General features: G+C 30.4%; 1 protein-coding gene across 1 annotated transcript; it reads right to left on the bottom strand.

The window, feature by feature from the left end:
- Positions 1-107: 107 nt before the first annotated feature.
- On the bottom strand, positions 108-12,926 carry LOC113384770 (inositol-trisphosphate 3-kinase homolog). Its single transcript, XM_026622529.1, has 7 exons — positions 12,613-12,926; positions 4,425-4,514; positions 1,894-1,943; positions 1,658-1,716; positions 1,125-1,507; positions 654-1,040; positions 108-420 (listed from the first exon to the last, which is right to left on the bottom strand). Exons 1-7 carry the CDS (start codon positions 12,661-12,663, stop codon positions 340-342), a joined length of 1,101 nt encoding a protein of 366 aa, XP_026478314.1. The 5' UTR covers positions 12,664-12,926; the 3' UTR covers positions 108-339.
- Between the last annotated feature and the right edge of the window lie 5,153 nt (positions 12,927-18,079).

Here is an 18,079-nt window from a genome sequence, read left to right as displayed (position 1 = left end):
AATTATAAGAAACAAACAGTATTATCAAGATTACATATTTAATGTAATAATAATAAAAGTATATATTGGAAAATACTTTCCAAATTCATAATTCTTATATAAACACAATTTTGTTTTAACCACATTTGTCCATAAAACGCAAATTTGTAATAATATTACAACTTTATAAAAGTTATAAACCGTCACTAGTAAACACGGATTCATATTTCTATGAAAACGCATTGATGTCAAATCCACAAAACTGTTTTGTACTATCATTTATTCGCAGAAGCACCTCACGGTTAGATAATGTTCAAGTAACATGCAATTGAGTATTTATTATTCATCCATCTTAATTGCTCATGATACAAGTGTTGCAGAGCGAGATGAACAATTTTTGATCGATGGACATGTCATTGATTGGTGGACTTCTTCAATAACCTGGAAAAGGAATGAAAAATAATTTAAATGGTTTTATACAAATATATACAATACATCAACTACTAGTAAAAAAGTTTTGTGATAAATGAAAATATTCTGTTAAAAAATACAGAAAAGGAGATTACAATGTTTAAAAAAATTATCAAAGTAACAAAACGATAACATTTTGGAAAACGTATTCAATTTACTCATATGTATTCGATATGAAATAAAATCTTAGTTATTCAACTCACCTCAATTAGTTGATCCATGCCATGCAAGAAGCCCTCTTCATGATTTCCAGGCGTCCACGGTGATCTATGATCTACTCTTACACCTTCCGGTAGTCTTCTAGCTTTTGCAAAATCTATCAACCAGGCACCAACCTTGGTATCGTCAAAAGCTACAAACACACTACTACCTACAACTTCGTGTGTGGCAAAAAATTCGGATCTCTCAGCTAAATCTCTCATTTCACGAAGTCTCTTAAGGAGTTTAGAAGCAACATCAGATCGCTTGGCACGACCGCCCCCTCCTAGGAATAAGGAAACAGTTCGTGCAACATCACTATGAGAGCGCACTCGTTTCAAATCGCTTAGAGGTGCTGATCCGCGCACTTTCAGAGCTTCGATACGAAATCCCTGTAATAAAAATATATAAATTAATAAAAAACAATTACAGAAAAAAATAACGCTTATTTTACAAAAGTTGATTTTTGTATTTACCTTGCTTTGCGAGCTGCTCAACTGCTCCCTAAACGTCATATATCTCATTTTGGTAACTGCCCCCGCTGCCTTTTCCTCGGCCGTTGGTGCCTCAGGATCAACCTCGACCATTTTCCTGAAAAGATCTTTCCGCGCTTCCGAGTTTCCGACCTCACTTTCCAAAAATGTTCGTCGTCCGATCTTAATATCCATTACATGAGGATCTCGGAATCCATGGAGAAGATCTTCCAATTCAATGTAACGGTCTTCGGAATTGGACGCGGAGGAGAATTCGCCCAAATAGGCTGGAGCTAATCGCGATGCTAAGGGATCGGCGGCCAATTCACGGTAAGCGCGGGCTTCGTGATCTCCTTCAGCACGGGAGAGTCGCTTACAAACAGCTCCTAAAATTAGAAATATACTTATTAGAAAATTGATTGGCAGAAGCATAACTTAATACAACTTTAAATATAAAACAAAATTCTAATGATCAAATAAAAATCGTTAATATAAAATAACCAAGATGAAAAAGTTATTTTTTTTTTTATTTTTACCTGGTGCAGAAGGTGCAATGCTAGCAGGATGTCCAGACAATTGGATCCATTCACCATTAGGAGATGTTACATTGTTAACCTGCATGGTTCCGTTGCTAACGGTGTTACCGTTGACATTGGCAGTTGTATTATTATTTATTTGAGGCGAAGTTAGGTTTTCCCTGGTCGCCACGGCCATGGCTACTTGCGGATGGTGAGTAACTACGATAGAAGCCGCCGAAGAGTTGGCACCGGTGCGCGTTTGCAAAAGTGCCGGACTAGCTGGAGCGCTCAATTCTAAAGCATTCTGAGGAGGAAAAAGAACAATTAATCAGGCAATTTAGACAATGAAACTTATTCTAACTATCGTACTATTATTGCTCAATACAAAGTTTCAATGGTAAACAATATTTATTATTAATAAGCCCAACTTTTTCTATATTTAATTTATGGGCAAATACCCGAAACTCATTGGTTCAATATTTACTTGAGTTATCTGTTGAATTTTTATTTATCTCGTGTAAATATATTTATCAATTTATTATCATGGATTGCCAATCGATATTTTTAGTACAAGTATTATTAGAGATAACGTAAGATTAAAATTATCGGTGTTCGTATTTACATAAAAGGTAATAAAAAAGTAATAAATTATGTATGGGTTTAATGTTTAGACTCACTTTCCGTAAGAGTCGGATAAAATCATGAATGCGTATAAAATCTCCAAAAAGATCTCCAAAAATTTTTCGTCAAATGAAATTTAAATTGTATGTACACAAATTTGATAAAGGTCCCTTTTCAGTAAAACTACTTCATTAAAAAAATATGATGTAGAGTTCATTGATGCAATTTAATTGAAAAGAAGTGATGTCATGAAAGCTTCATTAAAAATGAATCGTACTTACTCAAGTACAGTTGTATGAAAGGTGTAACAATACACAATGTTTGTAAAATTATAGGGAATTATATCGATTGAAGATATTTTCTATCTCACATGAGGTAGTGTAAACTGCCTAGTCCCATATTTTAATTATTTATATTTAATAATAAACACTGTTATTTAGTATAAGAGGAAACACCACTTGAAATCTAATAATAAAACGATACTGAGTCTGCTCATATAAGTTTCTCATACACCTGTGCGCAATTATCGGTGCAAAACACAATGCACTGATAAGGTTTCGAATTTTCTGATAACCAGACTTTTCTCTTATTTTCAATTGTTGAAGTAATTGCATACATTCTTTATTATTTTGTTCCAACGATAAAACAAGCAATAAAATAAATGTCTCATTAGGTTTATTACCGTGACCGTCACATTATTGCACGATTTTTCTCATAAGTCTTCAGCAGTCGTATATGTTTGAAATAATATATGGCAAAATATGAGTACAAAGTACCGACTGTGCCCAAAAATTCTTTATTTTAAGATTCAAAAAATTTGCTCGTTTGATTTTTGAATATTTAAATCATTCACGTATATTTAAATTGTCGAACAATGTGAATTCCAATTAAATTCTAAAATTCCTCGAGTAAAAGAGTCATGTTTCGAATCTATCTGAAGAATTATTTTTGTCAGGATGTGACAAATTTATATTTTGCTACTAAAATGTTTTTACTTTTTTTGTATCATATGCTTAAACTGGATGTATCGAATTTTGAAATATTTATGCTTTTAATGTAATTTACAGAAGATTATTTTTTTTTAATCTTAATGAATCAACATACATATAATTCTATAAGCTACAATTTAATATTAAAATATAAAAAAATAAAAATCCAAAATGTATTTTAGAAGAAATACAAAAATTAAATAAATGTATATATCAGGATCATTCCAGTGAGTAATACGTAGTCGATTAAATAAACAGATTTTTAATGAAAATTGCCTAAAGAGATCTGAATGTATGAAATAATACATCATAGATCACAAATTTTCTTAAAGCGATTTAAACTGTTACATTCTTTCATAACGCGATAAAAAAAAACAAAAGTATAATCTTGCAGATTGAAAAAAATTCTAATGTTGATCTTATTTTTGAAGAATATTACAAAAGTTAACACTTTATAAATTTTGAAGATTATTTGAATAATTTTCGTAAAAATAGGAAAACACTGCACTGTATAATTAACTTAGTATTTACCATATTTCCAATAATATAATTTTCACCAAAGAATAATTGCTTTAACTATATTTCCTGTAACTAAAACCACGATAGCAACTCAACGTAGACAAGAATACTGCTTGAATGTACTAATAAGTTTACGATATTTGTGAATTAAAATTTAAAAAAAATTCCATTAAATTCGAATACCAAATAAAAAATTTACGTCAACGCCATAAAAATATTAAAATCTTAAATCGGTCCATTGTCCCGCGGTTATAAATTACAAATAAATTGTTTGTACTCGCATTTTTTATACGACAAGGTATAAAAATACCAACGCCGTTCTTAATTATGGCTAACAATTCAAATAGAGATAAGGTCGCTAATTGTATATTCACAAGATAAACAATGCAATCGGGAAATGTATTTCTAAGAAAGGTTTACATTAACTAGTTATATATAAGCCAGTGAAAAAATGCATTATTGGATAGGTCAGTGGCAATATCAAGAACAATGTTTGTTATCAACATTCCTTTGAAGTGATTTAATAATGATATTTCAAATTTCCATTTCAAAACAGAACGAACCATTGAACTCAATATACCAGATACTTATACACCATCCACTCATTTTGTGTAAAAATAATATTAAACATCAATGAGAAATAAAATAAAACTTACGATGGCTAAAAATTTGAGGAGAGACATATCGCTTCTATGAGAATGTTTTCTACTCGTCCAGTATTTTCCAAGTGGTCTTTGCTCAGGGTCCTGGAACAAAAATTAACAAATTTTTATTTAGTTTTATCTTAAAAATGTAATTTAAGATGAAGCAATTTATAATATATGTTGCCACAAAATTGATGTGACGGTTAATGAATATTTTATGTATGATCCATCATGTACATATGACAATATTTCACTTTCAAAAATATGCCGATAACAATGCTGAAAACCCATTTTCATGGATACACATGGAGGTATTCTGCATTTATTTGCATTTTGTTTAAATTTACTTTGTTGTTTTCGATGGCTTTGTTTGGAAAATCCGAAGATTATTGAACCTCGCAATGAAGGCGCACGCATTAATTAAAATACATAATAATTAAATCCAAACGTATATTTAGAATAAGAACGTCAAAATGTAACATTTTACAATGGAAATATTTTGCATTTATGAATTTCTGACGTCTAGGGAAAAATTTAAGTTTATTTTGATATAAAGATAACAATATTAGTAAATGAAATTTGGTAATATTCTATTTTAGCGAATATCCTGTATGAAGTGTTACTGTTATTAACTTCCGGAAAGAAATTTTGTTCTCCAGAAATCCAGATTTGCTAATTTTATGTTTTACCGATGTTTCAAGTCATTCCGAATCGTTTGGCGCAAAAATGGGAAAAATCATTCGTAAAAGCATCTTTAGTCCACGTTCTCAAAAACAGCTGCATCAATTTCAAAATTTTAAGGCCATTTGATGAAACTCGGTAAGGAGTCGAATTGATTTTCGAGAATCGACCGAACCATTTCTTTAGAAATAGCAGTTAAAGTTTTTGCCAAAAATCTAGAGCCGATTTAATGCTGATGATCCTAAGGAACGCCTTAAATATTGTAGAATTACTAATAAACTTCCCGTAGGGCAAGTTATAGTAATCGCAAAAAAATGAAAATGTTTGTATATCTTTACGTTTCAGAGGTTTCTGAATATTTTGGCACACCTTAGAAAAAATGGATGTATGTATGTGTATGCGGATACAAATTTTCGTCGATTTCGGAAACACGGAGAAGCAATTTGAATAATTCAAAAAACATTCGATTCGTATTGATAAGGAGACGTGCTGATTAGTTTTTGGCGGAGGCAGGTCTAGCCGTTCCGAAGATACGGAGCATAAAGTGCCAAAACCAGTTTTTAAGAAAACGGAGCGTCCGATTTTAATAAATCAAAAAACATTTTACTTGTATTGACAAGATGAAGAATTGATCAAATTTTCATGAAGGCAGGTCTAGCGGTTTCGGAGATCTAATGAAAAAAGTAAAAAGAAAATGCCATTTGGCGGTCAAAAATGATCATTAAACATATGCACATAAAATTATCAGATATTTTATAGAGATTTTAACAATAAATATAAATTTTGTTTACATTCCTATGGGTTCCGAATTTCCAAAATATGTCAAAATAAAGAAAACATTTTTCAAAAAAATGTAATTTTTTGTCAAATTTATAGTTTCTCAAAAATCTAATTTCATCGAAGTAATTTTTTTTCAAAAATGTTAATCGTTTTTAAGGAAAGTTCCAGCAATTTTCCTTAAGGCACGATGCCATGCGCTCCACTAGTTTATCGTGACAATTTTAAAAGTTGATGGATCTCAATCCTAAAAAGAATCCTTATCGATTTAGTCACATCGGAAATTCAATACAACTTGCCTTAAGGCAAAATGTAGCAGCTGGTTTTATTATAGTTTTAAGACCTTGAAGATTATAAAATGAACTATTTAAAGAATTATTTAGATAAATATATTTAATCCAATTCTGGTTATTCACAAAGTGCCTATCTTGTAACAACTCCTTTGATATAAATATATCAACCATAAAAAACAGGTAATGGAATGGAATAACACTCGACTACTGAACCATCTGTTGTGCAATTCAAATGCTAATTAATAAAAGTGAATGGCGATTATTTTTGCATTCTTTTTCATAACTTTTTTCAACTAGAAACCGCTTCTGTGGCCAGATTGTGATTTGTGATGGATGTGCGAACGAGAAATCGTGTCACGCACGAGCTGAGAATTACAATACCTGGTCAGATAAACAAAATAGATTATCTAGCAAATGACGTCAATGGAAGAAAGAAAGATATTGGTATAATATGTAATGACGGCAGTAGCAGTGCTTAGAAAGTAACACGGCACGAGGTCGGACCTCGGAATGGAACTAGATGGAAGAATTTAAACGATTTATTTAAGCCCGGAGTGATCGCATTTTGGAGACCTCCATTTATAATTAGAGGTATTTCAAATTAAAATGTGAATAACTCATTTGGGAATTTGATATTTCAATTACTTTGCGGCGGGCGTAGCTCAGTGTTAGTATACCAAAGATCCACGGATCGAGTTAAGGCAGTGTAAGATAATTGTAACACCAAATAATAAAGATGATAAAAATAATATGGAGATTAAATTTGATTAGGCCTTAAAATATAAAGTATGTTAAAACTAATATAATATACTTGCAATTGAATATGATGCAAAAAGAATCCAAAATTATGCAGAACTTTTAATAGATTAAGACAGCGGTTTCCAACCTGTGAGGCGCGCCAGGTTGCTCTAAGGGGAGCGCGTACATCAGTTTTCAGAATACTATTATCGTTAATAATTTAACATTGTGGAAACGATATTAATTTTTTTTTAAAATAGCTTGTATGCATATTTGTACATAATATTGCATATTATGTATTGATTTGTAGTCTGATAATATCAGTTTAGTATTTATAAAATTAAACTGTTGAAAAAAATAAAGAGAGGCGCAACATTTTTTTTTTTATCATAGCAGGAGGGCCGTGCAAGAAAGGTTGGAAACCACTGAATTAAGATGAAGTATGTATTGTCTTGAAGTATCTATGTCTTTATTTTTTACATAATAAAGTATGCAAAAAAATAAGGAATAAGTTAATATTTTAAACTCGTTGAGTTGAGGCCAATTAAATTAAAGAATGTTATTTCTCACCTGAATTATGAGAGGCACATTATGAGAGGCAAATTCTACCTAAAATTTTTATACTTTATTAGGAATAGCTAAAACTACTTGATTTCGGGATTGTATTACAGTGTAATTACACAATTACACAATTATTTTGATGTAATTCATCATCAATGATACTAGTCATAATGTATTTAATATTGAATAATTGGGTTTTATTTAATTAACAAATTTGATTATACGTAATGCAATAAAAGTTACTCAACATTGTTTTTACCAAAAATTTCGGTTGCAAAAACGTCAAAATGTGCAAAAATGTGATTGGTTTCAATAATATCGTGTGATGAAATTATGAAATTAAATTAAAATTAGGAAACAAGCATGGAAACGTTCAATTTGGTAAATAAAATATTGTTGAATATAATTGTAACTTGAATTTACTGAAAAAAGTATTGAATTTTGCGGAATAATAGTTAAATATTGAACGAATTCTAGTATAATTATCCATAGAAATTTGCGTTTCATATCGTAACAAACAGAGAAAACGGTATTATGCATAAAAATGAAATTGTTATTTTATTGCTGTTTTATTACTCGGTGAATGTAAATAAAATATATGAATACTTGTAGTTCTCTAATTACGAACATGAAATATTTTAAATTCATTTGCTTTGATTTGAAAGTTATATTTCTAAATATTAAATGGGAAAAATAAAGTCATTTTTTAATACTATGAAAAATTATACTAATGTAATTATTCATGTTATATTATTTTTGTTTTAAAAAATTGCTCAATTTTATTTGGTTGCATTTGAAAATTGAAATCGATTTCTATCTATAAAATGGAATATGCTAAGTTAGTGTTACTAAAGAATATTCAATGCATGGAAAATTTTGTATTTTCGTGTATAACGTTTTAGTATACAACAATATCTACATGATAATATATATACAATAAAATATCCAAACATCAGATGCCAATTCTATCTCGACTGACTGAAGCAGATGTTCGCGCGAGATTACATTTGCTCGCGCAAAACTAGCAAATACAAAATTCCGCAAATAAAGTTTAAATATAATTTAAATATTTATGATGCCTCCCGTTGTTTATTTTGCATGTAAAAAGCTACAAGTCAAGGAGAAACGCGATGTACGCTGGAGTATGTCATAACAGTACATATTTTATTCAGGAGTAACAGATTCAAGAATATTGCAATTCAATTATGCATTCGAGAGTATTATAATAATTATAATAATATATTCATTACACGTTCACCTGGGTGCAAACTGAAAATTTTGGTCTTGCATAAAAAAGTATTAGAAATGGATTTTAATTTCTCCATCGTATGACAATTCTGTAATCAGAACTTCCTCAGCAGTCAGAGCAGAGTGATAAAAATGATCATGGATGAAAAATTTAATGTAAGTGCTCAGAATGGAATTGAATGATACAATTATCAAAACCCCATGAAGTTTTTTCTTATTTTTATATATTTTATATAAAATATAGCATCGGATTACAAATGTGAATCGGAAGAGAATCTGTTGACGCAATTGTTCGCATTCACAACAGCTCGTGCGTCAATGGACGCGGCTTAAAATGCTAAATCTACAAAAAATATGGAAATCTGTCAACATATATAAATATATTTATAAATATATTTATAAACGGATCACATATTTACATTTCGTATTAATGAGGTGGAAAATATGAAGTATCCATATATGCCCGCATGTTCATAATGAATAAAAAAGTTAAATGGTTTGATCCTTTGAATATCGATTTTATTGCCTATTGATTGTTTTCATAAATAATATTTAATTGCAATAATATGTACGATTAATTCCTATATTCAAAAAAGCTTTCGATATTATTGCCAAACAAATTTTGGAGCTTGCCTAATAGGTGACACCGATTAGTACTTAGTCATTTTGCTATGGCAGTGTTTTCAGCAAGAGTGACGACACTGCTGTACGGGAGAGCAAGCAGTCTAGTAATTACTGTAGACCAGACACAAGATATTTGAAGGTTTTGCAATCACCAATAAAAATATATTTAAAAATCAGAAATTACTTTTCGAAAGGCCTGAAAATTACAATAGTCCAGTCATTTAAGCTTTAATTAAGTAAGAATCTTGGAATTCGATTGTATATTGACACCCTAAAGTTGACACAAAACATACATTTGGTAGGGTGTCAATACCATATGTAGGTTTTGAGACAACTTTAAGATGCCAATATACAAGTATTTGCAGGCTTAGGGGTCGTCCATTAATCACGTGAGGTTTTTAGGTGGAAGGGTGGTTTGACAAATAAAATCACGAAATATATCGTGGGGGAAGGAGGGGTGTAGTAAGATATCACGTGTATTTATGTTTTAACTGATTTTTAAGAAAAAAATCAAACATTCTCAAAAAAAAATTAAAAATATTACAGATTTGTCACATGTCTAAAAATATTCGCGATGTTTGGTTGGTAGGGGGTGGGGTCATTTTGAATATCACCATGAATCACCAAGGGAAAGGTGTGGTCCAAAAATCATTAAAAACTCGCTCACGTGATTAATGGACGCCCCCTTACAGCTGGGTATCTCCAATTTCGAGATGAACTTACTATAATGACTGGATTACAAGAACAAACTATAATTCCCAAAGAATTAATTCAGAGTGAAAAATCTTGAGAAAAGTGTCGAACCAAGGGATGTCTATAGGTAGCTATGTGGATGTCGCCTTTAGACAACGCTGGTAAGAAGAGGGTTAAATAGTTAATACCCAAATTTGGCAATTATGGATAAACAAGAAATCCAATTATATATTTGGTTAATCTTGATTGATTACATTGCAGGCTTGTAGAGAAGAGAATACTAGAAACAGTAATTTTATCAATATTCTGCCTAACGAAACTTATTGTCACGAGTTTATAATTTTCACTATCTCCACCGCAACTGGTAATTATATAAAACGCAGTAATTTGCTACAATACTCACAGGAAACATTTAAAGATATGCATAATCTGGTGTTTGTACAACTAATCATTTTTACATAGAGAAATGTTTATATTCTCTTTAAACCGCAATTTCAATGTTTGCTATTTATTTCGATTAATGCATCTGCTAATAAAGATTGATTATTATTACCATAGATTGCTATACTATGATATCATTTTCCAAATAATTACAGTATGTTTTCATGCAAAACTTGCTCATCAGTCGGTCGAATTTAAATTGTTTGAGATGACTAACGCATTTCACGGTCATCGAGCGCGAAGTAATTTAGCAAACAGCCATATGTTACTGTCAATAGTTCGTTCGCATTGACGTCATTGATTACTGTCAAAGACGATGGAACTTTCTCGTATATCAAACGTCTCATATATATTACTGAATTCTAATAAGAAGACCATTGTATGGACGGAGGAGGCAAGTTTTTTATATTTAGCAATAGATATTAAAGGCTGGCTAAAGTTGAGATACACCCATTGCTTTGTCTAACAATAAGACCAACTACTGTACGATGGGTTGTTGCTTAATTAGTATTGATGTACTTCGAGCTATTAATTGTTCTTTATTTTTTTTAAATTGACCAAGACTGATAAATTGCAAAGAATAAACTGGTGGTTTCAGATACAAAATAGATGCTTATGAAAATATTGAGAGTTATTTGAATTTTGAAGTACATGATGGGTCATTTAAAGTGGAAGCAATGGTCAAGAACTCCATTTTGTATTCTAGGCCAAAGGTGACCGCCTACGCGGTATCATTTTCAATAAATAAAATGAAACGATGTTTTTCGTAATTTTCTTCAGAAATGAATGTTTCCACTTTATGGCCTAAAGCCCTGTACTTGTGGATGAAATGTAATTTCAATTTAATAACAATTATGTTTAGCGAACTGTAGCTAGTCAGTCATGATAACTATTGTCAAATCCATAGAAATCAGATCTGTGGTGATCTAAGCCAAATAATCCCAGATTTTAATACTTCTGATATTTTGCATTTAATAGAATACTTTTCGCCGTTACTCTAAAATACAAAAGATCTTTTCTTTTATCTAATAAAGAATGCCCAAAAATCATTCTAAGAACATTTTTGAACTATTAAAACACTAAAATTGACCCAAAGCAGAGTTTATCGCTTCATCCTAAGAAATATGCTAATATTAATAGTTAACCACAAAACTTGTTGGATAAAAAGTTGGAACCGTTAACTCCGGTTTTAATGAATATTGAAATTAGCGAAACTTGTTTGCTAAATTCAAATTCAAATGACGTAAATCGGAGACATCAAAATTAGTATTTCAATTGTTTGATTCAATTGATGACATAGAAGTATAATTAGAACATGCGTATTATGAATATGTTAGAATCTATTAGTGGAATAAATTTATATTAATGTAAAACACACACACAAATATATATATATATATATATATATATTATATTTATATATATATATATATATGACCGAATTAATCAATTTTCAATTAATTAAGAGTACATCTATAATTCATATTATGATTCTAATAAATACTTGTAATTATTCAAGAAGTTAAGTGGTTTTACAAGTATTGAATTAGCCTATATTCACTACATATTATGTAGATTCATGTTCAACAGAGCATTTTATCTAATCAACGTTATACTTGAAATATGTGGGTGCTTTAAAAAATGTATACAATTTGCTGATAAAAGAAAAACTACGTAAATGATAGTTTATTTTAGCAAAAAAAAAACCAAAAAAAAAATTAAAATAAAATTAGTTCAATATCGTTAATCGTTATAGCCGTGATAAATCCAACATGGCCCTAAGAAGATATACTATTTGGGAAAATAAACCAAAAATTTTGAAATGATATAAAAAAAATAATTATGTATTTTTTTACATAAAATTGCATATAATTTTGTAAGTTGATAAATTATGCCAGTTGAGTATTTATGAAATTGTTGAGAAAGGCTCAACTCTTTTTTTATAAGAACGGAAAGGCGCGCTATTAAGACGCTAGAAACCACTGCCTTAATAAGAGAAGTCTTACTATTACCCATGTTTAATTTTATTAGAATTTTAATATATTATTTTAATATTTTATTGATATATAATGAAATAATAAATTATAAATTTATCATAAATTAAAAAGTATTGATTTTTCTCAAAAGATTCAAAATATACTCACATCACCAGGAGCGACACAAAACCTTTTCAATATAATCCTGATGCCGTTCATTCACACAAAAATTGAACTAGCGCACATAATAATCTGAGCGCTTGCACTAAAATTAACACTGCATTCACTATTGCAAATAAATAAATAAATAATTGATTAGGTCCTCACTGCACACAATATATTAATTATTCACACACAATTTATCCTAAATTTCCAAGCCGGAAATGCATAAAAGTCCTTCGAGATAAAGTTTAACCTTTCCCGCAATCGCTGTTTGCATAAAAATCGCTGAACGATTTTTGTATACTTTGTGTAACCGCCATAGGCTGGATTATTAATTAATCTTTACGAAGTGCTATAACCACATGATTGAATGATTTTATAAGGAGACAAAAAAGATTTTGTCTGACCAATCTTGACGTGCTGACGGTTTCCGTTGTACTGAACTCAGCATGCAAGCCCGTATTATTGTATACAAGCGATGTACGCGAAGCCATCGCATACAGAATGTAAAATGCCACAGCGTGCCCGATACACAATCGATCTAGTGGGGTACATCGTCATAGTCAAGATCGATATATAGATAGATCATTATAACTATTACGAATAATCAAAATTTAAAGGAAAAATTTTAATACACGCCTATAGGCGACATCCATTTATCAACCTTTGTGTGCCGATCATTGCTTTAACTAGTGGGGCGCATGGCATTGAGCCTTAAACAAATTGCTGGAACTTCCCGTACCAAAAATTATATTTTTTTAAAAGATTAACATTTTTGAAAAAAATTTACTCTGAAAAAATTAGACTTTTGTGAAACTACAAATTTTTGACAAAAATTTACTGTTTTTGAAAAAAAAGACTTTTTGAAGAATATTTTATTTTGAAATATTTTGCAAATTTTGAACTTTTTTTCAAAGCAATCGTACTGCTTTAACTGCATAGAGACGAAATATCGAAGCGCGTAAGCGCCGCGTCGCAGTCTAACGGATAAACATTGGTACGGAACCCATGGGAATGTAAACAAAATTTATACTTGTTAAAATCTCTAAAATATCCGATAATTTGATGTGCATATGTCTAATGATCATTTTTTAACACCAAATGGCATTTTTTTTACTTTTTCTACAAGATCTCCGAAACCGCTAGACCTGCCTTCATGAAAATTTGATCAGTTCTTTATTTGTTAATAAAAGTGAAATGTTTTTTAAATTATTCAAATCGGACACTCCGTTCTCTTAAAACGGAGTTACCTTGCACTTTTTGCCCCATATCTTCGGAACGGCTAGACCTGCCTTTGCCAAAAACTAATCAGCACGTCTCCTTATAAAATACGAAACGAATGTTTTTTGAATTATTCAAATCGCTTCATCCGTATTCCCGAAATCGTCGACAAAAATTTGTATCCGCACACACAAACACACATCAATTTTTTCTATAAGGTATGCCAAAATATTCAGAAAAACGTAAAGATATATAAAAATGTTCATTTTCGATTTTTTGCGAATTCTAATTTGTTATTGTAATTTTTAGGTTTTCAAAAGTGTAATTAATTTTATAACATAATTTTATTGATAATGATTGGAAAATCTTACAATATGTTGCGAAAAAAAACACTTGAGCGGCTTGCTGGCTAGTACAGCAGTGTCACTCCTGCAAAAGTAGTAACATTTAGCTACAGTCATAGTATCCATAACACATTTAGTATATCAATTCTAGATCACCTTAAAATACCATTAATTCGTGATTTTCTTGTAACATTGTGTTATTGGATTTTATATAATAACGTAGATGCAACTATAATACGTCTTAAGCAAATATAAATTTTACACTGTTTCAACAAACCAGTTAACTGTGGCTCTCATTGAACTGTGCGCACAATTTGTATTGCTAGAATCGAGGTAAAATGTATTCAAGTAAAATGTCACAATTACTTATTTTATAAAAGCTACAACTATATTGCCAGTGCTCAAAGAAATCCGGAATTTGTATATAAGAGTAGTCAGATTAACATTATCGTTGTATAAAATAAATGCTATATCATCCACGTTAAGTACTACTCTTCTATTTAAAGCTATTTTGAATAAAAAATTAAATTTGAGACGATGAACTTACAATTTACATAGTCAGCGTCAAAAATGTAATAGCATGACGAGAATGCTCGTCAATACCCTGCTACTATTCCATAACAAGTATATTAGTCAATCAATTAACTGCTTAATATAAACACCTTATAATGGAAAACTATTCAAAATGTTTATATTTATTGACCGATTCTAAAAGCTAATTCTAAAATATTACGAACGCAATCGTACAAGTATTTTAAAAGAAAGATTTATTCAATATATAAAATACCTTTTACCTGTTGTTTGATTTCATAAAATGTTCGAAACGCTACTTTATTTTGGACTTGCACGTAAATGATTTCGACACTCACATGCGTCAGAGTTTTATATACGTATTCTATAATAAAATTAGAACAAACAAATATTCAGCAGAAATTTATTATTTACAATTATACCTCACCGATGAAAATATAAATCCACAAATTCAAAAAAAACGTCATAAGAAAAATTTGTACTCAAATGTACGCAGTTAGTTATTAATAATAGTGTAATTTTAGTAATGAGATTATTTTGATGACCACTTTCTACGAATGCAGACGCTAATTTATTCAGAAACGCACGTGTGTTTGCACAAGTGTAACTTATGATTAAGCAGAAATATTAAATAATGATGCTATAATCGATTCAGATCATCGATTGAAATATAACGTCAAGGGAAATAAATTTTTATTAATGGTATTGTTAGATTGCAGTACATATACATTTTTATAACGAACAATTTTGTAGTAGAAATTAAATTATTAAAAAGTCGAAGCTGAATAGAAGCATAAACTTGACGTGGATGCTATAGGATTCATTATATGTAACGATTAAAATATGATAATTTGACAACCCTTATAAACGGTGTTTAATCAGTTTTCGGATATCACAAGCAATTCAAAAATAAAATGGCTTTCAATTTATTTACCTTGTCGACACTGATACTGACGGCGAACTTGTTAAAATCAAATAACTTAAAATTTTCAAGTTTGCCTATATTACATTTGTATCCGAATTTTGGGTATATTTAATAAAATAATCAGTATTATTAATCTATCAGAGTTAAAATATCAAATTTAAATAAAATAAAATTCAGTTTTAAAAGAAGATCATTAAAACTATAAGAAAATAAACATAGAATCAAGAAAATATATGTTTGGGTATGAGGGGCCGTTCAAGTATTACGTAAGCACTATAGGAGGGCGGGGGAGTTATTGATTTGCTTAATTTGCTTATTTTGGGTAAGAACTTTTGCTTATTTTTGCTGACAAAAGGGAGGGGGGGGGTTAAATAATTGAAATAAATCTGCTTACGTAATACTTGAACGATCCCTAAGCCTATATTACATTTGTATCCAAATTGTGTACATTTAATAAAATAATCAGTATTATTGATCTATCATCGTTAAAATATCAAATCTAAATAAAATAAAATTCAATTTTCAAGAAAATCATTAAAACTATGAGCATAAGAATGAATAAGAAAATATATGTTTGGGTATAAGCAGATGTTCTACAGCTCACAGAGAAAGTACGTTAATAAAGATATAAGTATAAATGTTAGTACTCTTAAAAACCAATTAAAGATTCGACTATAAATTTTATGATCGAAAAATCAAAACTCACTGAATGTTCGACGTCCCGCACGATACATCAGATGTGAATAGTTGCCTTGTTCCCGTCGTGCGTTTGACGTCAATCGCTTCGCTAGATATCCCCTCTAACGCCGCACAAAACGCCTTACGACGGACTAAATGAGAGACCGAAACCGAATAGAGCCAGCAAGAGCACTCGAACACTGCAAAGAACGGAAGGCGAGCGTCCTGACATCGGGTCATGCAAGTATTGCCAAAATGCAACGGTGCAATGGCGCCAAATAATATTTCGTTTAAATTTCAATTTTGATAAAACTAAACCAATTGAAATTGCATAACAGTAGTCTCAAACTAAAGCTCTGTGTTATCTCCTTTAAATTAAATTAAATAAGGTTATTGAATAAACATTTGTTCTTCGAATAATATTTAGTTTAGTGTAGAATTGCATAATAATATTATGTATTATTAAAATTAGTTGTTATAATTAAAATAAACAAATAAACTGGTGGGGTGTATGGCATCGTGCCTTAAGGCAAATTGCTGGAACTTCCCGTACCGTAACGAAATGTTCGAGGAATATTGAATGTTTGCAAATAGATTATTATAAATATTGTATCATTGTCTAATATTTATAAGAAATATATAAACTGAATTGTAAAGTTGAAATTATTTGTTTAAAGTATATTAGATAAGTATATTATCTAATAATTATTAATATATAGAAAGTATATTATTAGTCAGAATTAAAAATAAAATCTGAATTATTTTCGATATACAAATTTTTTTTTTCCAAAATCAATTATTTTGTTAAGCCAAGCAGAAAGTTCTTTGAATCATTTAAATCGGACGCTTAGTTCCCTCAAAAACTACCATTTTTTACACATTTAGCTCCGTATCTTCGAAATGGCTGGGCCTGCCTTTGCCAAAAACTAATAAACACGTCTCCCAATCATTACTAATTGAATGTTTTTCAGATCATTCACATCGGATGCTCCGTTCTCTCAAAAACTCGATTTCTATTTTCTGCACTCTTTGCTCTTTATCTCCGTAACTGCTGGACCTGCCTTTGCCAAAAACTAATAATCTCACCTCCCTATCAATAGAAATCGAATGTTTTTTGAACCATTCAAATCGGTTGATATGTGCGCCCGAAAACGTGACTGGAAATTTGTATCCATACATACATACACACACACACATCCATTGTTTCTGAGGTATGCCAAAATGTTCAGAAACCTTCGAAACGTCGAGAAATGTAAAAATTTTCAATTACGATTTTCGGCCCATTACAATAACTTACCCTACGGGAAGTTAATATAATATCAAAAATCATGAACTACAATAACAAAAATCATGGTCATAATTAAATAATCATAAAACATGAAGTAACTGGGAAATTATGAGTTTTTGTTTGAAATAAGTTGGGTGTTAACATAATAATCATTCAAGATATAATAGAGTGGTACATATATAAAATTTTAATATACAATTTTTATACGAATTTTTACGTTTTATGTCACTTTAAGGCTCACTCGTGGGTAAGTGGCTAGGCTCAGGCTGGACCTATGTAAGTCAGAGCTCTAGGTTCCGGGAGCCTGATGACAAGCAGTAGTAACATCGGTTTTCATTTGAAAATATTATTAACAACAATATGGACCGAACTAAAAATAGCCCTCGCCCAACATTGCTGCATAAAATAAATATTCGCCCTATTACAAAAATTGCAATGATAAAATTTAACACACTGATATGAGACAACTGTTTGGTTGCCATCTGT

The sequence above is a fragment of the Ctenocephalides felis genome, unplaced genomic scaffold (genome assembly GCF_003426905.1).
Source record: "Ctenocephalides felis isolate EL2017-DRISC unplaced genomic scaffold, ASM342690v1 CF-g0.4_SCAFFOLD_03571, whole genome shotgun sequence".
Taxonomy (NCBI): domain Eukaryota; kingdom Metazoa; phylum Arthropoda; class Insecta; order Siphonaptera; family Pulicidae; genus Ctenocephalides; species Ctenocephalides felis.
Note: the sequence above shows the minus strand (reverse complement) of the source record. Positions and strands in the feature narration are given on the sequence as shown.